At 38.2% G+C, this 26649-nt stretch overlaps 1 protein-coding gene across 6 annotated transcripts in view; it reads right to left on the bottom strand.

Moving 5' to 3' along the window:
* Positions 1-4117: 4117 nt before the first annotated feature.
* The window catches only part of grin1b (glutamate receptor, ionotropic, N-methyl D-aspartate 1b), a 64341-nt gene continuing 41809 nt past the window's right edge, over positions 4118-26649 (bottom strand). For 2 of the 6 annotated variants that reach the window (XM_035998833.1, XM_035998837.1), the window contains 11 exons: positions 26211-26375; positions 24316-24434; positions 23650-23762; positions 23419-23567; positions 22650-22807; positions 22383-22544; positions 21572-21681; positions 21343-21488; positions 11135-11233; positions 6845-6956; positions 4118-6672 (listed from right to left, as the gene is read on the bottom strand). In XM_035998833.1, coding sequence (XP_035854726.1) covers positions 6891-6956; positions 11135-11233; positions 21343-21488; positions 21572-21681; positions 22383-22544; positions 22650-22807; positions 23419-23567; positions 23650-23762; positions 24316-24434; positions 26211-26375 — 1287 coding nt within the window. In that variant the 3' untranslated portion in view covers positions 4118-6672; positions 6845-6890. Of the gene's footprint in view, positions 6673-6783; positions 6957-11134; positions 11234-21342; positions 21489-21571; positions 21682-22382; positions 22545-22649; positions 22808-23418; positions 23568-23649; positions 23763-24315; positions 24435-26210; positions 26376-26649 lie in introns of those variants that run through there. The other 4 variants (XM_035998839.1, XM_035998844.1, XM_031302155.2 and 1 more) reach the window with 3 other exon arrangements.

The following is a 26649-nucleotide window of genomic DNA, read 5'->3' as shown; positions in this document are numbered from 1 at the left end:
CAAATGGTGCAAAAAGTGAAATGTTGCAACACTATTTTCATTTGTTTATGAAAATCTGGTAAACTTCCGGGACTGAATGACAGCCTGTTGCTGCTTCTTGTTTTTTTTTTTTTTTTTTAAATTTTCTGGAGATAAACGCTTTGACAAAAACTAAACTTACCACATATTTGTGGGAAACAATAGGGTCAAATTCCAAAAGACCAATCGGCTGTTTTTACACTTATTAGCCACTTCCCTTTAAGATTTTAGTTTTGATATAGGCCTATCTGAGTTTTATTACTGACACCAGCATGATACCTTTTTAATAAAAAACAAAATACTTTACTTTGAGAAGTAAAAATATGTTTTAGAAACCAGTCTCTGTAATAGGATGTAGTGGCCTTTAAGGAGGAGAATTTTGTGAATCCATGAAGGAACAATTAAAAATCACCATCTATTGGAGATACATGGTCTTCACTGGACAGCAACTTATTAAATGTTAAATGTTCTGGACAAAACTGACAGAAAACGGTTTAAACTGAAGTAAATATTAATTTATTACTGGAAACTTAAATCTCAATATATGTAGATTTCCATGATATGCTGTACACAAACTTTACATTTCTGCAGGTTTAGTTAAGTTACACTAAACATCTATTTTATTATTTCTAATAACTAGTACCAAATGACTTTTTTCTTTCCAGGAACTTTACAGTCTTCACAGCTGCATCTCAGATTCCGCGATGGGACTAGTGGGACCAGTCTATCTGGTTTCTCTGCAGTCTGCTCACAGTTCAACTGATCACTAATAATTACTGTTTAACTCTTTAATGTCGCATGAGAAACAGCCGAGCGGCTTCAAGAATAATACAAACAGAAGATATTGCACTAACACAGTTCATGTCGACTCATGTCGAGGTCAAAGGTTGACTGTTCACATTCGTGGAAAAAGTGCTGCACACAGGGGAGGAAGGAGGGAAACTTCTTCTACAGTTTCAGTGTTTATGAGACAGAAAGGTAAAGACATCACGTCACTTCCTCTCCTTCAACAGCTGTTTTATGTAACTGACCTCTGATCAGTTTACACAGGATTATAGATTTAAACAAACAGCAGTGAGACGACGCAACGTCATCATCATCATCATCATCATCATCATCATCATCATCATCATCATCATCTTCTTCTGTACAACAGCAGAAAAAAAAAGCTCCTGAAACAGGAGGTTAAATCAGTGCTTTACATCCAAAACAAATCATTAAAAAAAATGAAATTAAAACACATTATGACATCATAATAAAAGCATAAGGGTGAGCTGCACGGACACGGATGAACTTTAACACACTGATTTATTAAAGTTTTAATATAAAATTTACAATTATACTGGTTTGATAAAATTCATCGTTATAATGAAAATCTTTAAATTATTTTTGAAAAGTTAGGAAAAAAAATGATGACATGAAGGAATTAGTACTCTAGCACTTTATACATATGTATAGATTATTGAACGCTACATGTATATTTTTTATTTTATGTGTCAAAGATGATGGTTCTAAAAAAAACAACAGTGACTCCTTCACGTCTCCTGCGGTTTATGGATCAGTTACTAGTTAGTTATTAGTTTGTGGTAACTTCAACCATAGGTTTGTTTATTAATATGCATGCAGGTCAGCACATTATAAACTGAAATAAAAAACTAAAAAACTAAACTATATATCTGGGCCCCTCTACAACACAGGGCTTCAGAACCCCCCCCACCCCCCTTGAAGATCCGGGGCGGGCCCCCACTTAATCCAGCTGTTAGCTTGTTAGCATTTGTTTGCTGTCTGGTAGCAGCTTTAGTGTTACAGAGGACTGAACAAGCTTTTAAAGAGAAAAAGTTTACATCTTTATAAATCTTATTTATATATTAAAACCTAAATAAGATCTATTGAGGAACATTCTGTTTTGTTTTGTTTTTTTTTAGTGTTTGAGACATTTCCTAAAGCAGAGATTAGACAGCATGAATAATAACATAATGTGGAGTTAAGTGTCTGGTGTATATCAAAACACACAAATCACTAAGACTAGATATTGTAAAAGACACACAGCAAACAGAAGAGTTCAGCATGAAAAAGAAGTGCAGTCTGCAGCTAAATAGTTCATTTTCCTGGGTGGGAGTCAGTTTAACAAAAGAAACTGATGGACATTTCTGCCGACTATCAAATTATAATAATATAATACATAATTGACAATATGTATTAGCAGCCTAATTCTGTATTAAACTGTAATGAACTCATTTTATTCATTGATTGATTCCAGGTCTAAAGTCAGTCCTGGCAGGTGCAGCTCCCCTTTAACACAGCATCAATATTAACAAGTGAAACGAGCCGAACGTCACTGAGAACAATGAAAAGTATGTCTTTCTGAACTTAGTATAAGTGTACAATAATAATTCTGACTGCAGATCTTTAAACTCATGTGATAATTACAACCACAGACTGTGTGCTGCTCTCAAACTAAAATCAATATTTGTTTTTCAGTAAACATCGATCGGCTCCGTCAGACCTTCACCTGTGAAAAACCTGCAGAGTGTACTTCAGGTCAGGGAGTCGCTTCAGTTCAGACAGAGCTAAATAAAAGTGAGTCTCTGGAGAATCGGCCTGCACAGACGTGACGATGACCACAATGATGAAGATGCTCCAATAATCTAAAGGAACAAAAAAATCTTTGTCTCCAGAGACACTTAATTCATCTCTGGAGAGTTTCACTGCAGCTGGAAAACTGCTGACCTGAGAGCAGCAAAGACATTTTAATTTTCGTCTTATTTTGCTCTGTGATATGCACAAAAAACGTTGCTTAAACCCCCCCCCCCCGAAATTTCTTTCAGTCCAATTGTCATTATAAAAATAAAAGTCCTTAGGTGTTTGGTTCATTTTCCGCTGCGTCCCTGTTATAATAGTGTCTTGTTGTTATTTATTATTTATGTAACAAGGAAGTGACCAGAAAGTATGGAGACTAAACTGTATCACTTTAAATATTACAGGGTCACAGTTATTGTTTTTATAAATCTGCTCTGCTGTATTCACAGAAACCTATGCATTAAAATGAAAAAAATAAAATAAAATAAATATTATTAAGTTCAACTGTTAATTCAAAATAAAAGTTTTCAGGTTTTTGGGTAATTTCCTACTGTATCACTGTTATATTAGGATCTTACTGTAAAGTTTTTAGTTATCATTTTTTTATGAAACAAAGGAATCACCAAAGAAAATGCTCTTCATGACAGTTTCTATAGCTGCTCTTAAAGTCTAAACTTTTCCACTTTAAATAATATATATAATGAAGGAAAAACAAATAGATTAATGAAAAGGAAAATTTAAATGAACCATAAAAAAATCCTTTTACACATTTTCTTTAGAAATGAGATGAAATATTAGAAACCTGTTTATTGGCCCTTATTAAGTATCATCCTGATTAAAGCTGAAACAATTAGTTAATAAACGATCAGTCAATCGACAACAATCTAGCTGAGAAACTATTTTTTGATAATTGATTCATTTGTAAGCAAAAGAACATTCATGGATTTTCTTGGACAGGAAACAGCCAGCTACAGCCAGCCGTATGAGCTAAATTGGCATTAAAACTAGCATTAGTTGTGTAGGTCTTAAAAATGTCCTTATTACTATATTTTGGTGATGGGAAACATTTAGCCTATAACTGGTACTTTAGCATTAGCAACAGCATTAAATGTGTAGCCTGTTAGGCTTATCTGGAACATTAGCATTAGATGTCTTGTTCTTATCAAAAACCTTGTTATCATTGGAGTTTATAAAGTAGCTTGTTAGACTTATCTCGTACACAGGATTAGCATTAGCCGTGCTGATCTTGGTCAGGTTTAGAAACGCTGTTATGTCTGTAGTTTAGCTGTAGGAAAAGGCTGACTACAGTTAGCCTTAACGGGTACAATAGTACATTAGCTGTGTTGGTCTTCATCATATTCAGCAATCAAACTGTCATTTAGAGATTCAACATTAGTGTTTGTTGGTCTTAAATCACATTCAGAAATGATGTTCTTCATTGTTCATAGATGGCAAACAAACAACTAGCTTGTTAGCGTTAGCTGCTATCTTGATCTTCAGTTAATCTTTTTTCCAATAAAAAACAAGTTATTTGGGATATTTCTTTAAGTTATTTCCTGTTTTTCTATCACTTTTAAATGTCACTGTCTCTAAACAAACTGCCAATCATCCGATGATGATAATATACCTTTGACTAAAATATAAATTGTGTGATGTTTCAAGTCTGTGCAGGCGGATTTTCACAAAAATGTAAGGGTGAAGGTTGACGTTCTTTAAAATTACGTTAAAGTTCCTGAAGAAGTTTTCGTGTTCTCAGTGAGGTTTGTTGTGTTTTTTGTTTTGTTTTTCTAATAGAACAACCTTATTTATATTTATCTTTAAAGAGACGGCAGCTACACTGCTTCTGCAGTGTGAAAACCTCCTAACTCCAGCGGGCCTGTGTGGACAGGCCTGGGAAGAGTTAAGAGGTTTTCACAGGACATCAGTTTCTGTTATTGGCAGGTTGGAGTTACAGCATTGTGGAGGTAGACAGAGACTGACATCATCAGCAGAGACACAGTGGAGGTGGAGCAGTGACTACATGTCCCATCATGCCCTGGGGCTGTCAGGGGGACGGTGGGGGGAGCCTCTGGTTCAGGAAGTATTTTCTAACTGAATATTGTGATCAATATTAATCTATTATACAAAGTATTTCAGTTAAATACAAATTAAATTAAATATTTCTGGCAGTGTGAATCTGGAACATTTAAACCATGATGTAGTTAAAATGTAGTTAAAAAACACAATGTAAAAAATAAAAATATAAATTATTATTACAAAAATTTAATTATTACATCAAATGCATTTCCTAATCAATACAAAAATGCTATCACAAAATAATCTAGTTTCCTGTTCAACATAAATATGTAATTTCAACAACTGAAGTGAATATTGAAACCTTTTTCTACACCTGTGATGACATTAAACATCTGGGATTGACTACAATGTCTGGTTCTGATCTTTAGTGTAGTTTAATGTCAAATGTGTTGTTATCATGCAAAACAGAGCATTATAACACTTTTATAACAGTGTGATAATAGATAAACTCTACAGTCTCCAAAGTCCTTTTTGTTTTGTTTTAATTAGTTTAAGTTTAATTCAGTTTTTTATCTCTTAACACAAATTGTGAACAAGTTCTTGTTTTGTGTGTACAAGATCTATTAGGACTTTTATGTAAAATCATATACACATAAATGTTGATTTTTACAGATTACTCTAAATTTGCCGCTTTTGAACATAATTAAATAAAACCTTTCTTTAAATATTAAAGATAATATGAAATATATGAATTAGATTATTTCCTTTATAATAATGTTTATGTTGTTAGTATTAAGTTAGCGCACTTTACTTAAACCCTTCTATTCAGCACTTTTAAGCAGTATAACATTTAATAAATGATTTATAACACAACAGATATAAGGACTTTATAATAGCATATTAATGTACTGTATTTGACAACATTTATAACTTCTGTAGCATCTGTGACTCAAAGTCAACGTTTTCTACCAGAGCTTTCAGCTGCATCTCATGGCCTTTATCAGAGGGCAGAGTTTGCTCATTTGAAGTCAGAGTGAAGAAGAAATATTCATGTATACATAATTTGTTCATGAATATACCAAATATGTAAAATTACCAATAAAAATGTCCTCATATCGGCTTAAATCATACAGTGTTATAAACGATTTATTAATTCTTTATATACGTCTTATAAATGCTAAATAGAGGTTTAAAAAAGAAGTTCCTGAATCATTGAACCAAACTGTCAGATCACATTTTCTCCTCAGTTTGGTGGAGTGGCTCTAGAGACTACAGTACCCATGAGCCTCATCGGTGAGAAGCCATTACAGATCCCTGCAGTCAGGGGAATGTTCAGCCCCGACAAAGCATAGTAATCCATTTATTTAACTGAAACGGATGCGTGCTGAACACCCTGCTGCGTGCGCAAGTGCACTGCCTTTTTATTACCGCGATTTTACGTACACGTCTCTGCTGATAGGATAACACCTCTGACACATCCACCAACCGAGAGAAAACATACCTCAAAGCTCGTTGCACACCGTTTTACACCTTTCCGAGGAAACATGTCATTCAACCCGGAAACCGTAGCAAAATGGTGCACATTGTCTTGAGATTGAACGTGCACCTGGTTCAGTGATGCGGGAGACGTTGTGGTTAGAAAATACTTCCTGTCCCAGAGGATCAGCCCACCTACCACTCTTTGATCAGTGATTAGGTCCCCGAACGACCGACGGGTTCCCGATCGATCAACAAGTTCCTGATCGATCAATAGGTTCCCGATCGATCGGCAGGTGTGTGTGTATTTCCGTTTGGAGGAAACGTCTGCGTTGGAGTTTCGGAGCTCGAGTTTCCGGCGAGATGAAGCAAAAACTGATCGGGAGGATCGATGAGTCAGTACGATCAATCAGTGTGACAGACAGGAAACTGTGCAACATCAAAGACATCAACCCAAATAAAAGCTATTTTAAACAGTTCTTTTAAAATAAAAGACCCTCTGTTTGGAGGAGGCTGACGGCTACAAGCAGAGCAAGGCGAGGCGATGTGTGTGTGTGTGTGTGTGTGTGTGTGTGTGTGTGTTTGTGTTTGTGTTTGTGTGTTTGGGATGACAGATGGTGTGTGTGTGTGTGTCTGTGTGTAGGCGCAGTGTGATGCCGTCCAAAAGTCCTGATGCCATCAAATTCTACTTCCTGTTTCAGAGGACGCTCAGTCTGTCCATCTGTGTTTATATGATGTGTGTGTTTGTGTGTTTGTGTGTGTGTGTGGCTCAGCGGCAGCAGTGTAGCTCTCTTTCCCTCTTAGACCACGGTGCTGACGGAAGGATCTGATAGGTTGAGCTGGCCAGTGATGTCAGTCGGGTACGGCTACATAGAGAGAGAGAGAGAGAGAGAGAGAGAGAGAGAGAGAGAGAGAGAGAGAGAGAGAGAGAAAGCAAAGGAGACACACACACATTAATTTAACACCTCGACACACCATTTTTTCACACCTCGACACACAGTAAAGCCAATATTTGATTCCATTAATTACGTTTGATATAACCATCAGTTAACCATTAATGTAATCTAATGGTGTGTTCACACCAAACACAAAGCGATTTTTTCACACAGCCCGATTACATACAAAGTTAATGCAAAGACGCGAATAGATGCACATTTGCGCTGGGCAACACCAATGTCACGAATACACCATATTTGGGTCATTCATGTGACGCTGTGTTGCAAAAGCCTATCAGCGTTGAGATTCTCCTGACGTCACTGATGTTTTTGAATCAGAAATGGAGGAAAAAAATATTGTAGCCATCCGTGGCCGGGGAAATTCACTGAGCTGTGCCTCCAGATGATGTTATGAACCCAGGCCATAATTGATGACGGAAAGAAACGTTGCTGGTATCTACAAGAAGCCCCTCCTCTTCCCTGGCACACCATTTAAATTCCTAGTACAGTACCAACCCTGTCAATTGGTAGAAAAAAATGCCCACTGGTGAACACAACTGTAGGGGGCGCTGTCACTGCGGAACAATTTATAAAATAATTAAAAATATTAGCAAATGGGTATTTATTAATTTCTTAGCAAAAAATCTTTTAATGTTATGTGAAAATAGATATATAATAAATGTTCAATAATCTAGAAGTTTATTTTTGTTCATTCTGAGCAAGGTCTATCAAACTTGTTTCTGCTGGTTTTAAAGTTTTAAAGCAACAGCTGCATGATTGCTGTCAGCCCATTGTGTTTTTAGCACCAGTACATGTAAGTTAAACAGCTTTACCTGGCAACCGGCACTATAACCGGAGACACAACACTAGTCATGGGCATTTTGTTCATAAGGAAATAGTTTCAGCACCGCTAAACATTTCTGACTGTGTCGGGATTAACTAGTTATTTTATATTGCTATAATCTGTAAAAATTACATCTGAAACTATTAGTCCATTTTGGGTAACACTTTATTTGAAGGGGTGTTCATAAGACTGACATGACACTGGCATTATTATGACACGACATCTGTCATGAACATGAAGGAGTCATTTTGAGTGTTCGTGACTGTTGTCATTAAGTGTCATTCAGTAAATTATGACACTTTTAATGCAAAGTTAGCATTGTCCGAGATGTCTTTGTCATGACAACGCTGTTATGACAACCTGACATTAAGCAAGACAGTACAACCTGTCGATGTATTTGTAATGACAACTTGACATTAACCTAGACAACTTAACCTGTCATAAATATGTCATGACAGGCCAAATTATCAAACTTTAATAAACTATTAAGCTTTGTGTTAACATTACATTACACTGTCATTATTATCGTTGTTTTTTTACATTGGCTGTCATGAGAGCATTATACAGTAATTGTGTCATGAATATTTTTCCTTGACCTCAAGTAAAGAGAAACAATTTGAACCTGTCATGAAGTTTGTTTTCATCATCAAATGCTTCTATGACAGTGTCATGAATAATATCCATAACCTCAAGTAAAATGGAACCATTTGGATGTCTTAAAAATTATAAGACCAGTTTGACGACAGTGAATGCAGTACCAAGGTGATTTAATGAATTTTAAACGGATAACGTTAGCTTTAGGCTAACGTTTCTTGTTGCTAAAACTAGCTTACTAAAGTAAACGCAAACTGTAGTTAACTGCCGTTAGCTAGTGAATTCAGTTAGCTGTACAGCTGTTAAATTAGCGAACTCAGCCCAGGGCTGCTAAGAGCCAAACCCAGAAAGAAAACCCTCACGGTAGTGTATTCTCAGTCGTAAAACTGGTCTCCCCTTGGCCCCATCCATCTAACGCCGTGCTTGAGCCATGTTACTGATTACTGGTTGCACGGCGTTCATCGTTCAACTGGTCATGACTGTTTTCCCAAGATGGCACCTGCTTGTATATGTGAACACTACTGTCTTTATAATCTATCTTTTTAATAAACTGTCTGTACACTTACAAAGTTCTCAATGCTTCAGTTTATATGTAGGGACCCTCGTTAAGCTACCGTGGAAGTGTGGTGCTATTTTGAGCCTTTTTAGTAGTGTAGAAATAGCGATTTCCTTTTACTTTACGCTCTGCCCCGACGACTAGCTTTATAAGCTAATCAGCGGTTTGCGGTATCTTGTTTAAGGCTAGAGACACATTTGATTAGCATGAAAACATATCCCAGAGAACGGTCGACTCAGTACATTACACAGTTATTTTTGCGCCGGAATTGTCCTTTAATGACAACAGTCAGGAACAATCAAAATGAATCCTTCATGTTCATGATAGATGTAATGTCAGTCTTATGCACACCGCTTCAAATAAAGTGTTACCATTTCGGTTTGATCAGAAACTGTCTTTTATATCTAAGTAAACTGAATGTTTTGGGGTTTTGAGCTTTTGTTGTAGATTCAATAATTCTTTCAGAAAATAATGAACAGATTAATTGATAACTAGTCATCAGCCCTAGTAGAATTACTGTATCATTAACAGTGACTGGACGGATGATTAGTTATATGCTTAAGTTGACAGGAAGTGTGTTTTTCAGTCTAAAGGTCAGTCGTGCTTGCAGAGGAGGACAGAGGCAGTGTGTGTGTAGTACAGCATGTAATCTGGACACCATTCAAATCCACTGAGAGAGAAAAACATTCATATAGAAAATAGAGATGATCACAAAGAGAAATGAGTTAGAGTCCGACTACCCTCCCTCCCCCATCACCCCCTGAGTAATCAATACTGTACAGCAGAAAGTCTGCTACTTAATATTCAAACATCTTAATGAGCTGCAGCAATCTGTTTTCATATTCAGTAACAATTTGATCCCCGCTCTTTGGGCTTCCAGCTCCATTTTAACTCCCTTCACATTAAATAAACAGGATATCGTGAGGGAGAAGGGATGCAAAATGGCCGACTGCTGTGGATTTTAAAGACACAAACGCAGAAGATTTGGCACATTTCAGATGTCTAAGCTGCTTCCCCCCTGAAAAAGATGTCACAGTTGATAAGACAAAATGCTCTCTATCCTCTACAGGGGTGGACCAACCTTGTTTTAACAGTGCAAAGAAAAAGAAACCTTTGATTTTGAACAGACAAATTTCTTCTAAACTGAGGCTGAAAAGAAGTGGAGCAGGCGGTGGCCACAGATGGGTCAAAACCATAAACACTGACGACACAAGTGAACTCAGAATTTAGAAGAGAGCAGCAGAATTCGACTCTGGCAGAGACTTCAGAGCTGAAACAAAAGACATTTATTAGCCGCCATTTATACCCAGAGACATCATCTCTGTCTCTGACAGATTTAATTCACCAGCTCCTAAAACTGTTGCCTCAAAGGGACGCTGAAAACGAGACGAGTTAGAGGAGAGAAATGAGTCTCTGCTGGCCGACATGTGAGGACGAGAGAAATGGTCGTTAGTGGAAGGAGAATACATACTCTGTAAGAAGGTTTGTGGGATGTTTCATCAACAGCGATGGTGATATGAAGGGACAGAGAGATGACAGGAGAGGAAGGAGGGAAAAAAACATGGAGGACGAGAGAACTAAGACAAACAACAGGACATGGAGGATGAGCAGACAGACAGGACAGAGACAAACAACAGGACAGATAGGACAAAAACACACAAAAGGACAAGGAGGACGAAGACAAACAACAGGACAAGAACAGAGAGGAGAGACCACACAGTCTGACCCTCTTCATTTCTCCTTTGCAAGAGGACGACTCGGAGTGAAAAATAAAACCTGACGGTCAACAACCCTAACCTGATCCGAACACTGTCTGTCTGTCTGTCTGTATCCGGATGGAGACGAGAAAATAGAGTGCTGACTGACAGACGGGCGGCCATGATGAGTCAGCAAGGAGATGATGGAGCTGGGGATGAGATGACAGTAGAGGAGATGAGATGAGAAGAGGGGTGAAGAGGAGGTAGGGAGGAGAGGAAAAGAGAGGAGAGGAGAGAAGAGGAAAGGGAAAGAGAGAAGCGGAGAGGAAAAGAGAGGAAAGGAGAAGAAAGACAAATGACACACGGAAAAATAGTTTTTGATGGAAGGAGGAGGAGGAGGTGGTCTTCATCTCCTTACCGTGGCATCCCCGGAGGCCTTACGGCATTTGAGGTCGGAGGTCGAAGTGATGGACCTAAAAGAGGTTTTGGACTCGGGCTCTGCTCTACTTTTCCTATCCTAAAATAAATGATACGATAGGTGCACACAAACATTAACACACACACACACACACACACACACACACACACACACACACACACACACACATTAACACACACACACACATCGCTGCCATACTAATACCTCTGAGTGGTGTATAATGTAGTATGATGTAGCTAGTAACAGTGTATAGTATAGTACAGTATAATGTAATATTGCATTGCATAGTGTAACATAGGATAGTACAGTAATAGTACATAACATGGCATACAGTAGTATAGTGCAGTATAATATAGTAAAGTAACTGTATACAGTGTAGTGTAGTATTACATAATATAATAAAGTATATAGTAGCATAGTGTAGATATAGTAAGTGTAGTATCCTATAGAATAGGTAAGGGTAATGCCCAACGAGTAATTCATTACCTCATAATGAACACCTTGAAGGGCATTAACCCGCTTATACCATGGTCAATTGCTAATTAATATATATATATATATATATATATAGTCCGCTCAGCTCATAGAATCTTGCTAGCGTTACATTAGCCAGCTAATGTAACGCTAGCAAGATTCAAAGTCAACAATATTGTGTACAGTTGACGATCAGTAAATACAATTTGACAGTATGCTGAACAACAAGGCAAGCTAGCTATCTAGCCATGCCATTGTCCCCAAATCAATATCAAGACTTTCACGAACAAATAATACGCCATGTCGGCCGCATCCGGAAGTAACGATCTGAACAGCGAAAGGGATGAGAGATGATCGCTGTGAAACAAATTCAGTTCAGAGGGGCAGCGTAACTTACTTCTGGCAGCTTGTGTTTAGCGCCATCCTGTGGTGTTAAGAGGACGAGGCACTGAAGGACTACACTCAGTGTTGGAAATAACAGATTCCCATTTTCTTTTTCACTTAGCGCATTAATTTAGAATGGTAAACAGTCAGTTTCACCTGAACTTGTTAATAGGTGTCTCATATCACTTTCTAGTGGACACCCTGCAGCCAATCAGAATTTCACCCAGACCATGGTATAATATAAAATAGGCACAGCATACATTACAGTATACTATATTAAGGTATAGTTATGCATAACATAATATTGTATAGCTTAATGTAACATACTAGTAGCATATAGTGTAGTAGATACTATAATATAGTATTGAGATGCATAGTGTGTTATATATTAACTGTAGAACCCATAGAATAGCATAGAAATGGCATAGCTTAGAATAGTCTATATGTTGATGTGTGTATATAGTTATATAAGTACAGTAGGTGTGTGTGTGTGTGTGTGTGTGTGTGTGTGTGTGTGTGTGTTCTTGTTTGTGTCCCACAGACTTGCTATTGTTTCAGATGAAATGATGTTTCAGTAAAAAGAGCATCAGTCTGTTTTACTGCCAACAGCCACAAACACACATCAGCGCACAACATGAGGCTTAAACACACAACACAACAGGAAGTACATCACAAGAAGCGGGGGTAACGGGGGGATGAGGACTCAATGAAGCAGTGATGATGATGTTTGTTCATCCTAAACACATCGGATCATTATACCAACACTCTGCTGCTATAATGCCATCTCACCTTGTGTGTGTGTAACATGAAAAAAGGGGGAGGGGGGGGAGACAGCAGCACATGGATGATGGTGTTTCATCTCTGACATCATATACAGACATCATCAGTTTGACCTTTGACTCGTCACAGTGAACAGTCAGATCAGGGCTGGGTATCAACCTGAAATATTTTTATGAATATCTTTATTTGTGGTGTTTAAGTATAACTCTGGTATTATTTCTATATTTTCCTCACTGTCATCAAATCCCATGAAAAGACCAAAAACAGGTGTATCAGATTTTTGAAAAAGAAATATTTGTACTGATGTTTTTTTAAATTATAATTAGACATTTACTAATGCAATTCTTTGTGAAGAAAAATAACATTAGGCTAACAACAGTCCACTATCAGCAGTGGTGGAAAGTAACTAAAGTAACTACAGTTAGTACAGGTAAGGTTAGAAAGGTTAAGTTTAAGGTACTTGTACTTTACTTGAGTATTCCATTTTCTGCTACTTTATACTTCTACTCCACAGCTATATTGTACTTTTTGCACTAGATTTATCTGACAGCTTGAGCTACTTTACAGATTCAGGTTAATAAAACAAAATATAATTAATTCATGGTGATGTATTTTTATAGATTAATCTCCCCATCAGTATATAAAGTCATTGAAATGAGCTGAGGTGTTTAATCCCAGGAGCTTTGTGACGAGCCTGGAGGGAACTATGGTGTTAAATGCTGAACTGTAGTCAATCAACAGCAATCTCACATAGCTTCCTTTCTTTTCCAGGTGAGATAGAGTGGTGTGGAGGATGCGCGCTACAGTATGGCGTTCTTACGTTTGTCGGTTGGGACGGTATAGGCAAACTGTAATGGGTCCACTGTGCTGGGTAGTGAGGGGCAGATGTAATCCTTGACCAGTCGTTCAAAGCATTTCATCACTACAGAGGTGAGTGCTTTAAAGTGCTGTGTCACTATTTACATTCAACAGGAAAAATAACTTGAATGTGTCCTTGTACAGGTACATTTTATGTTCAGGTATAGGCTACTTTCCATAGAGAGCAGAATAAGATATATCAGGGTTTGATACAGACATGATACTTGTTAGTATTAGCTAGTATGCTATATGATTAGAGTCTTTTAAATCCCTTATTAAACACACAAAATGTATTTTTTTACTGCTATGGGTCTCAATCCCATTTAGGATTCTTTCAGTGTTCATCGTTGAGGAGGTTTCATCGACAGTTGACCAAATGTTATCCACAGTTAACTTTGATGAAATGACAGATGTTTTCTCTGTTTTTATGGCAGACATAAAAACACCAGGGCATAAAATAAATAAATAATAGTTTTTTAAAATTATATATACACTATACACATTTTTTTATTGTTGTTTTTGGTTTTTATGTTTCTTCTGTAAAGCACTTTGTAACTTTGTTAAGAAAAGTGCTATATAATTATTATCATTTTTATATAGTAGATACATTCACTGTTGGTTTGAGGCTACACATGGGACTTGATGATAAGAAGACAAATACAGAATACTTTACATTAAAAATAGAAAAACATATTTAACATCAAGTTATTGTATTTTAAATGTCTAGTACGGTGATAATAATAATAATAATAATAATAATAATAATAATAATAATAATAATAATAATAATAATAATAATAATAATACCCAGCCCCGGTTTGGAATCCTGAAACACATTCAGTTCGAAACGAAAATAAAAATCAATAACACACATTGATCATGAATTCAAAGCCAAACTGGGCGTCAGACTGATAGAATCTGACACAAGTTCACAAGTTCCCACAGAATAAAACATATTTCTGGATCAAACATTAAAGTCCGCAGTGACAGAGCAGCGGAAGACTTTCAGTCAGTAACAGACAATCACATGAAAAATAAAAATAACACCATGAACGCCACAGAAACCCTGTCCTCTTCCTCACTTTGAATTAACATGTCCTGAATGATTTAGATCTGAACTGCTGTCTAAAATACCACCTTAAGCCTTCAGAATACCACCTTAACCGCCCAACACTTTCACTTACAGTTAATGATGCATGAAATTTGCTGCTGGGAAACTAACATTCATATTAAATAATGAAGAAATTGCTACAGAACAAGGTCAAACTGAAGCTGCGCAAAATATTTAAAGAAAGTGATGCTAACAAGTCTGATAGCAATGCAATTATCCACACTGGGGGACAAGTAATGCTAACAGTTGCTAGCGAGCTAACAGATGATGTACATGTTGTACTCTGGTGGTTCAAAACGGTTAAATCCCAGCTCAGTGTTTGTATTGTTTACATGGAGCTGTAGTCAGACAACCGATATCACTCCTCTTGCCTAAACCTAACCAACGATAACATGTAGGGCGGCCTAAAGCCTTTATACATACATTTTTTGCATAAAATACTAAGCTATTCAAATAGCCTAATAATTGTTGCCATGGTTTTATAAATCATCTTTTAATGTTAAACATACGTACATGTGGCATGGCCTTAGTGACTACCTTGACTATAGGCCAGTGAACCTATCATCAGTGGGGATTTATATTTGCTAATAATATGTTGGATTCATGTTCATTCAAGACTTTTTAATTTTGAAAAAACTTTCAAAAATTAACAATATTTGGAGGCCCCCCTGCATTGACTCTGAGGACCCCCTGTTGAAGATCCCTGCTATAGAGTAAAGGCTGTAAAGATATATAATTCTGCCTTTTGGAGTCAGCCTCAAGTGGCCAGCACCGGAGGTTTGAAATACTTATGTTCCTGTTTTAATATAGACCATAATATCCTGTAAATTATATCCTAAAATTCTTACTGGTTGTGGACTGCACTCACATAAACAATCCTCTTCTTTAAAGGCCTCCTCATGTATCCTCATCAGTGTTTCCTCTCCCTGAGCTGCTTTGTTTAATGTGCTAATCCTGCTCTGCTAACTCCTCGCCTCAAGACACAGCTGTTTGAAGTGCTAATCATCCTCCGCTAGCTGCTAGCCTTTAGCCGCTAGTGTTTGAAGTGCTAATCCAGGCGGAGAAGCGATGATTATTAATGTGTTTCTGTCAGACAGCCGAGTCCAGCTGCTGACAAGGCTGCACAACATCTGGAAACAGAGCAGGTTTCTTCTTCTGGGTGTATGAATTTGTGTTTTGAAGCTGTTCAGTTTCCATATATAAGCAGAATCAGACAGCCTTTAAATTATAATGTGTGTGTTAATGTGTGAATGAGACACCTTCAAACAGAGAGACCAGTTTCCTCTTAACATCATGATGTTTCTTCTCTTTCGTGCAGCAGTTATCCAATGTTCCCTATTTAGATCAATAAAGAAAATATTTTTAAGGTGATCATTTCACCCGTTAGCTACAAATCACCAAGTATAATTATGAGATCCTTATCTTAAAATGTTCTATAATCAATAAGTTATTGATGCCTTTGTACGTCTTACAGTACATGATATTATTTGATGACAACAGCATCTACATTGTGTCAAACTGTTTGCATTAACGTTATGTTGTTTACATGCTGATGCAGTTTAGTTTTTATTTATTTATTTTCTCTGCTGTTGTTCAGTTTTTGTTCCCCCACAGAGTACAATACAGTTTCATTCAATCTTTTATGAGCTCTAAAGCTGCAGCAGTCACTTTAATGATGCAGTTATTTTTCAAGGACAGACACGGTCTCTGCTTCTTTACAAATTATGAGTGTGATGGAGACACTGAGGTAACGTCTCCAACAATGAGACAACGTCTCCGCAGCAACAGACAGCCGTTTGTGCCTGTCAGTGACATCATGCAGGTGAAGCAGCTCTTAGTATTTAGTTTCACACTGCAGATGAAGAGAAGCTCTCTGACTCTCATCTGCACAGCTATTAAATACTACAGCGCACTGTTATATTATAATATTATAGGAAACCATCAAATGAAGAGACGCCGCTTCAGCTGTTCTGCTGTCAAACTGATTTAAATGATACAGAGGTGACTGCAGCCTCAGTTTGCTGTACAGCTGTAGCACGAAGGAAACTATAAACTAAATATTAAAAGACTGATCAGGGCCATATTTATATCATTTTAAACATGATTCAATTTGTCATCATAATAGCTGCTGCTGATCACTTTTCTGTTGATTAATTGTTTCGGCTCCTTTTAGACAACCAATTTCATCATCATTTGTAATTCTCTAATGACGTAAACATATATAAATAAAAGCAAGAGCATTCACATTGATTCTTTAAAGAAGAAGTTCTGCTCACTTGTGAATCCAAAGCCCTGTACTTTACTGTGTTGTGCTTGCGTTGTACTGCGTTATGTTGTGTGTTGTACTTGTGTTGTGTACTACAGTCGTATACAGGAGCCCTGTTTGTGCTCTCTGGGTGTTTTCCACTGGTCTCAGACCAGCCCACAACAGGAACACATTAAAGTTTGATATGAAACACAGAAATGAATTTCTGAGCTGATTCCTGTCTGTTTGTTCTGTTAGCTGATCTGAGATCAGCGTGACTCAAAGCTGTCACATCAATATAGATGAGGCACATATGTAATGGGTATTTATACTACATTATATGTATGACTGTTTATTATTCACAGGAGAGCAGAACACAGAGCTGAAAGCCTGTTTTATATATTCAGATAGTCCCATGACAACATGCTGTATCATTTGATTATTCTCCTAATAAATATTAGAGTGAACCTGGAGGAAAGGACAGTTTATCCTGTTTTATGCTTTAGTTTTATGAGTAACATGTTATTTGTTGTTTGTTTAATTATTTTGTCTTTATGTTTCCATGTTGGATTGTTTGTGTTAATGTTTTTCTTTCCTCTTTTTCATGTTAAATATGTGTACAAGACAAAATCAAAACTAATTAAATTTTTTATTTCATCTCATTTTGATGTGCTGTAAATTCAGCCTTAAATCTGTAGTTATTATCATGAACGTATGTAAAAGTGTGAAGTCATTTTCAGTATAAGTCAGACTTTGTTTGTTAGATTTATGGCATATGTACCAATTTCATTTTATGTATATTTTAAGCTCAAACAGTAAACATGCTTATGTTTGTGATGCTTTTCTGTTTTTCCTGATGTTTTTTTCAGAAACAAAATCTCACTTCAGCTCCATCAGTATAGACAGAATAATAAATAAACAAGTAGAATCCTCTGACTTCATTATGTTTCTCTGCTGCTGAATCCAAGCCTGCAGTTGGTACATATTCATGGTTGTTAACAGCTAAAATAATGAATGTATTAAGAATGAAAATAACTTGGTAGTATTTGCAGCATCTCGTCAGTAAATCAACTGTCGGGCTTCAGAGCAGGAAATTATTTTTATTTCTAACGTGTTGTCGTGACGACAGTGAAGCAGCTGGCGGCGTGAGCAGGAGGTGTGTGGACAGAAAGAGGAACCCCTGTGGACACCAACAGTCCTGTAACTCAACAAGTGGTCTGGAAAAACGCCTCATGTTGGTTTTCCCATGATGCTTCAGTGAAGCTCTGAACCACAATCTAAATACAAACATGGCTGCTGCGTCTCTGAGATGTTACAAACAACATCATGAATGTTTATTTCCAGAGGAGAGATACTGATCCTGGTTTCATCGGACAGTTTGTCATATATCAACGCCTGATATTTCCTGATCAGTGTTGTTGATACGTTTATTATTCCTGATTAACACATTCAAATCTTTATATTTCAGAATTATAATTGGTTTGGTTTGAATTTGTGTTATTAGAGCTGCTAAGTGTTCACCCACTTTATTTGCCATTAAAATAAATAGTACTTTATCTGATTAAATCTTTAATTATTGTCCTTGTTTAAAATGAACAGTTACTAATCTTCAGACATTTTATCGTCCAACTTTTGTAAAAGATTTTTTTTTTGACATTTCTAAAGCTGCAACATCTGATTCTTTTTCTCTAGTTTGTGAATCTAATTCGAGAGAAATTATTAAATTATACTATAAAGACAGGACACAGTTTTATGTATTGATTAGAAGATGCTTTGACACAGCAGTTTGTAACAAAGCCATGTGAACCCTGTACTGATTTTATTCTATATTTTATATTTAGCACATTTTGCATTCTAATGTGTAAATTCATTAGCCTGGAAATCCAGACCCAAATCCGAAAGATTAAAGGTGCTCTAAGCGGTGTTGGGTGACGGCGCTTGCTGTTGACGTTCTAAGTATTGTCAAACAAAACTGAGGCTAGCTCGCCCCTCCCTCCTCCTCATCCCGTCCCCTCCCCTTCCCTTCAGCGCACTAACCCCCCAACTAGAGCTTAGATCGGCCCAAAAAATCAAGCCTGGCCCTACCTGAGCCCGAGCACGTTGTGTCCGAGACCAGCCCGGCCCGACACATTAACTAACTATGAGCCCGAGCCCGATTTAAACCCGACACTTTTTTAACACGTGGGCCGTTATAACTGACGTTCTCAACTACAATTCCGAGTTGTTTGAACTGCAGAAATCTGTTTAGAATTATCTTAATGAATAATGCAACAAGGATGAAGCATGTAAACTGCGCTGTTTGTTTATTCAGAATGGAACGGATCGCAAATGGATCTGAATGAAGAAACGTAAAAAAAAGAAACAATGATGAACAACATATTGTTGTCACTGCCCACGACTTGTTTAAACTGCTTCCATACCTCCGACTTTCCTCCACACTTGCTCAAAGGTAATTCTCCTGTTTTTCTTTTTTTCTTTACATCTTCAAGCTCCGTGTTGCACTTAATATACACAATACAGCACAGCAGGCCCGGTGTGATGCGTGCGAGAGGAGGAGACTCCGCGCATGAAGTGCTGCATTTTGTAACTGCAGCCTAAATGTTGTACACATTTGTTACTTTTATATAGCCTATATATATATATATATATATTTATAATATTTCTGATTATAGCATAGCTTTCTCCCCACCCAATTAGGCTAATAAGGTAATGGATTAAAAAAAAAAAAAAAAAAAAAAATTGCTTGATCAAGGGTCTGGCCCGGGCCCAGCCCGGCCCGAGGATAGTGGCGGAAAATAACGGCCCGAGAATCTAAACTCTACCCCCAACCCAAAAACCTTCTTGTCGGTTATTGGCTGGAACAGTGTTTCTTATGTTTCGTGATGCTGGTTGGCACAGTTTATTTTTGTTGGCTTTTGTGGAGCCTGGGCTGTCTACAGAGACCGCGTTTATTTTACAGTGTGTTCAAGGGACAGGCAGCTAGCGGATAGCGAGGAGATGTTTGCTGTATGTGACAAAAAATGTTGTAGCCTAAAAAACACGTGACATCGCTTAGAGCACTTTTAAGGGGTCTGGCATTAATAATGAATGTGAATGAATAATGAAAATGGCCCAACTTGAGGGGTGGCACCAAGCATGCATTTGAAAATCTCACTGCAGGCAATTGGATAACACTACGACCAATCACAACAATACACGGGGTCACGTATCCAGAGCCCCATACGCTTAGCTACCTGGTAGATTAAACTGTCATCTGTTCAGCTCGCCTCTGGCCCGCCTTTATCAGATACACCGATGTGATTGGTGCAGCTCGGCTACAAGGGCATAGTTAATGAGCATCATTACTCAATGCCAGAGTGACTTGCTGAGCAAATTCAAATTGTGCACTCTCGAGAACTCTGGATTTCCAGGGTATAAGTTCATTAGAGCTGAAAGGAAACTAATAAAATAATCAAAAACACCAAATATTCCTTTGTTTCTCTGCTTTTTATATGATACTAAACTGAATATCACCTGTTGGTCAGACAACACAAACTATATGAAGACGTCACCTTTGTCTTTAGGCATTAATGTTTCTCACATTCTACAGAGCAAACGATTAATCGAGAAAATAGTCTGCAGATAAATTGAAAATGAATTGTTAGTTGTAGCCCAGAACATCAGAGCAGTGATCCTCATTTCCTTTAACTCACAATACAAAGATAAAATGTCAACAGACTCCAGACAGATCAACTGATGAGCATGTTGGTATGTTGGAATGTTTCTTCATCTTATTTTCTGTTCTCTTTCTGTTTGTTTGTTAGTCGGCCGCAAAACTGTCGTTAAAAAGACGAAAACAAAATTCTCGTCCCGTCCCTGATCGTCTGAACACAAACATGACCGTAACTTGAACTGTCTCAATTCCCCCTCACTCAGCATTCATAATTTAGCCTTTAGCCTTTAGCTTTTAGCTCAGCCCTGTCATCTACAGTTTCATGGTAAATATGAGCAGTAACAACAGGTTCATGGTGATAAACTCCCGAAATGTAATCTTATGACATCAAACACAATGTTATTACTTTCAAATACAGAATGAGCTTCTTCCATCGATAAATACAAATAGAATAGTATTACATTCAAATATTTTGTTCCTGGGAAATAAAATAAAATAAAGTTCAATAACATAATGTGAACAGCAGCACAGAAGAATATAAGAGCAGAAAAAAGAGCCGAGTAGGTTAAAATATATGTACACAGTAGAGTACAGTACAGTACAGTAGAATAGAATACAGTTAGAGTAGAGTACAGCAGTGTACTTTACAGTAGAGTAGAAAACAGTAGAATAGAGTCCGGTACCTGCAGGTTTTTCCTCCAGACGTTCACAGCAGCGAAGGCGAGCTGCATCTGTTTCCTTCGAGCGTCTTTGTGTCGTTTGTACGCGATCTCGATGAAGATGAGGAAGATCCCGGCAACGATGCCCCCGGCAACCAGCATGAACACACCTAAGGAGGACAGCCACCATCTTAAACATTCATCAAGAGCAACAGGTTTCAGTCTCACACCTGTCGCTAGGCCTGTTTCCTACCTGCCATGTTCTCGAACGTAAGGGTAGCGGGGGCGTTGCTCCTGGAGTCACACTCCTGGTATCGAACCCACGTCTTGTCCAGGTCCTCCATGAAGCCATTCTCATGAGAGCTGAGGAGAGACAACAAAATGTACTGTGACTTCAACACACGCCGGGTACGACCAAATTTATGAGTCATTTATACGAGTTACACAAGTATCAAATGTAGGTTATTAGCGGGGTACCAGCAAGGTATCAGTGGGGCACTAAAAAGGTATAAGAAGGTAATATCCGTATCAGTAGGGTACTATAAGTTTCAAGTTAAGTAATGTAATTATTAAATATACAATTACAGAAGTGAGTGCGTACGTAAAAGTATATATAAATATATATAAAACCATAAGTGGGGGTATCGAAATGTACCATGAGAGAATCAGTGGGGTATATCAGATGGCCATCATTAGGGTATCTCCCTGTATCGGGGTATCAAAAGCGTGTTATGGGGTATCAGTCAGACAGACGAGTAGGTGGGATATAAGTATGGTGTCAAAAGGCTATCCAATGGTATAAGTAGGGTATCAGCAAGGTATCAGAAGGAAATCAGTGAGGTATCTGAAGGGTATCAGATGGGGTATTAGTATCATCATTCGGATAGCAGCATATCAAAAGGGTGTCAGAAGGGTGTGGATAAGCTATTAGAAAGGCATCATTATATCAGCAGGGTGTCAGTAAGATATCCATAGGGAATTAGAAAGATATCAAAGGAGTATCGGTGGGGTATCGGTAGAGTATATGTCAGGTACCATACAGGTCGTAGGAGTGTGATTTTTACCTGAGAATAGCCAAAGAAACGTTCTGTTTCCATGGACTGTCTTTCCTCATTCCAATCCCAAATCCGGAGCGAAAGAAAAGCTCTCCTGTCGTCACCAGATCGCACTTCTGTGATGCCTCGAACTCCAACACAGCGCTGTCCCAGATGAAGGCATGAAGCTTACTGCAGGAGGAGGAGGGGGCATTAGGTATGAGTTAGGACGACACCAGTCTACAGTACATTACACTGCTGACATTCAGAGACTAACTAACTGTATAAAGTGCCTACTTGTCTCTGACGGCTTGGATGGCCTCAGCAGCGCTCTCGTAGTTGTGTTTCTCCATGTGCCGGTACATGGTGCTCAGCTCCACTTGCCGTCTGAAGTAGATATCCACCGAACTCTGCTTCACTGTGGCGTAGATGAACTTATCTGATGGGTTACGCAGCTAAAAACAACCAAGAGTACACCACAGAACACATGGTCAGGAAGCAGGTCACTTTCAGAGATGAATGTCTCCTGTTGGCCACTGTAGGTGTCTTACTGGGTGATTGCTCCTGGTGCATCTTTTTCATCCAGAAAAGCCTACAGTGCTTTTCTTTGCTATTCTTCTAATGAAGAAATACTCTCCAGTTCTGATATAACTGATGCTATTGCAGCATCAATGCTAACCTCTTTATGAGCCGCCATTGTTGTTTGTCTCACACACACACACACACACACACACACACACACACACACACACACACACCTAAACCACGCCGTAGCTATCATTAGCTCCTCACAGGATGCTGATTGGCTGGACGACAGTAGTTTAAGATCATCATCAATATTTGAATAATAAAACCGTTTTAATTCCATCAGTTACAGCTACTACTTTTTTTAAGTATATAACTGTATTTTATAATTTTCTTGTAAAGCACTTTGGTGAACACCTGTTGATGTTAAAAGTGCTCTATAAATCACTTTTACCCAATGAGAAAGGTAGAACCCAAAAAAATAATCAGATTTGGGGTCAGAAAATAATAGTTACAGAATAGATGACTGATGGTGTCTCACCCTGGGGTCATTGATGCCAGTGATGCGCTCCTCAGGCCGGTCCAACACAAGGAAGGCTGCCAGGTTGGCAGTATATGATGCGACAATGATCATAGCGAAACCTGCCCACACCATACCCAGAATCCTCGCTGAGAAACTCCTGGGAGCTCCTGCACACACACACACACATACATTATCAGTGTAGTAGGAAGGAGTGTAGGACAGGAAGTGTGAGATCAGAGGAACACCAACCTTCTCCTATCCCAGAGTTCAACAGTACTCCCCATGAGAACCACATGGCAGAGGACAGGGTGAGGGCGTCTTCTTCTTCTTCTTCACTGTTTACTTTAAACCTTCCAAACGGGCTGCAGAGGCACACATTATTATTTATTATATATACATGAAATATCACATTATATATAACTGTTATTGTAATTTATTGTATTCAAGGTCAGGTTCACATTTTTAAAGTGTCTTCAAACACAACTGACAATACAGTTGTTGGTTGCTGTAATTGTTCCTCCTGCTCATACTGGCCACAACAAAGATCTTCTTCAAACTAATTCAATGCAAAATCTAGAAATATATATTTTAAAGTAGGGCTGCACAATTATGGCCAACATGATAATCATGATTGTTTTGATAAATATTGAGATCACGATCATTTATTACGATTATTCATAGATTTTAGGGACATAATAATGTACACATCTTAGCATCAAAATAAGACTGGTCCTTATTAACAGTGCATCTCCTAGAAGCAACACATAAATACAATTATACCCAAATAGTGGTTTGAGTCAGTCAGTGGACCAACTGACTCAAACCACTGTGTCAAACCATACTTTGTGTGCTGTACTACATCGTGTTGTAGTATTGTACTGTGATGTATTATATTATATTAAACCATGCGGTTACCTGAACCGGTCTAATAGGTAAAGCATCACTGCCACCACATGGACCGACAGACCGACTAACAGCCACAGTGTGCTCTGGAACGGCTGCATGAATGAATCCAGAGTGCTGCGAGGGATTTCCTAAACACACAAACACAGTTTTAATCATCAGGTATAATAATAATGAGCCTTAAAACACAAGATAATGAATTGATTGTGCTCCCAGTCTGTAGTGTTTGTTTGCACATTTCTGACATTGTGTACATTTGGATTTTGCACCTTATTGATAATCTTTATTGTTTTGTTTATTTGGCTACTTTGTACAATAACTTCCCTCTCGATAAATACAGTTTTATCTTATCAGCAGTTCTTTGTTTTTTCAGAATTAACCCAGTAACACCAAACCAATGAAATCGGTTCAATAAACACACAAATTAATCTGTGACATTTTCTTGGTACCTAACATCCACAAACTACTAAGTCAATGTCATGTTCCTTTCTCCCCCCCAAACCAACAAAAACTGGCCTGAGATTTCTCAATTAAAGCCATTAAAACATTTGACAACACTTGACTTATGATTGACTATGTTGAAAGGAATCATCCTGCCGTGGCCCTTGAGCAGGACACTGATGTAGAACGGAGTTAGCATCTGTAGCTGAACACCATGTAACAACTGACAGCTCCATAGCTGAACCTGGCCTCAGACGAGTTGAGGGTCGATGGAAACTATCGACCGGACTGCTGTGGAGCCGATTGTTGGCTGTGAACTGGGTCAGTATGACCTAAAACATCCCAAAATATCCATCAGAGCAGCGGGACAGAGACTGAAGCTGTGAAGAGGTTCAGGCATCAGCTCAGTTTGACTCCATCACACTGAGAATAACAGACGCTTTCTCTTCTGCTGTTTGTTTCAAATCTTTTTTCCACTGCAGGAAGTTTAAAACCTGACACCTGGTTCTGCTCAGAACCAGAACTTTAAAGATGTTGTGGGTGACTTCATTCTACCCGGGCTGATCTGATACTGAACTGAATGGTTTCCCTCAGAAAATGTATCTTTTTTAATTGTTCTATAATTTTGTTTAATCTTTTTCATATGTGTTTGTGTCTGACACTCTGACTGCAGCTCCACAAACGCTGATGAAGCCTGAGGTCTCCACTCCGTCTTTAAAGGACAGGTTGTCCTGCTCCACTGATGTAGCAGTGAAATGATGCTTAATGATGTTGTGTTTGTTGTCAAATCTACTCGACAAATCGCAAAACCTAGAATTGGATTTTCGGCATTTTCAAACCTGCATTGTTCAGTCCAGTTGAATCGGACTTTGGTTGTTTTTCTTCCTCACTACGATTTGTTTGCACCGATCTCACTGTCGTCGTACTCGGGTGAGGACTACAACAACCAAGTCATAAATTCATTAGGAAAATGTTTACTGAGTTAATAAATCAAGTGAGAAGTAGGGTCATTTTATTATAGACTTTTATACAGTCAGACTTTTTATTGGAGCCAGTGGAGTCGACCCCTGCTGGCAATTAGAAAGAAGGCAGGTTTGCAGATTTTCTGTTCCGCGAGGCCATGTTCCATTCACGCTCTGAACAAATTGTGTTGCCTTCTTAATATTTGGACAAGAGCACGTTCCTGTGTTTATGTTCTCACTCCCACCCCCCCTGACACATCTGACCAATGAGAGGAAAGAACATTTTCACCTTGTTGAAAGTGAAGCATTTTGGTCCGTTTGGATTTATTTTTGTGGTGAAAAGATACCAAACCAACTAGGTAAACACGTTAACCAACTCATCCAGTGATTCAGACCAGATGAACCTTACCGTAGGTCTGAAACGCCTCCTGAGCTGAGCCCAAAGAGACGAGAACAGTGAAGCAGAGATACTGAACACAAGTTATAAAATAAGAGTGGGCTGACCTTCTTGACGAGGATGGTTAGCCCCTGGTATTTAAAGGGTTTGGAGAACTCAATGTACTGAGCACGCTCGTTGTTGATGGTGAGGGGAGCGACGATCATGTCGGCCAGACCTCCCAACAGCTCCCCCATCATCCCGTTCCACTCCTTCTTGTTACTGTTGTTCACCTGCAGGAGGACGGAGGACAGGCCAGGTCAGAGCATCCTGCACAACTTCAGGGACATGAATGTGTTGAATGTATTTCATTAAAAATAGTAGGGCAGGGCGATATGACGATAAATTTCATCAAACCGATATAAAAATGTCTATTGTACTCCGTTTTCTATATCGTTTCTATCGCAATGCTGAAAAACCAGCAGCCGAACTTCGTTAAGGCAATTTTTACTGCTTTGCGTTCTGATCCTTATATGTGATGCTCATTTTGCACTACAATTCATAATA

The sequence above is a fragment of the Sander lucioperca genome, chromosome 2 (genome assembly GCF_008315115.2).
Source record: "Sander lucioperca isolate FBNREF2018 chromosome 2, SLUC_FBN_1.2, whole genome shotgun sequence".
NCBI classification, from domain to species: Eukaryota; Metazoa; Chordata; class Actinopteri; order Perciformes; family Percidae; genus Sander; species Sander lucioperca.
This window is presented reverse-complemented; position numbering and strand designations above follow the sequence as displayed.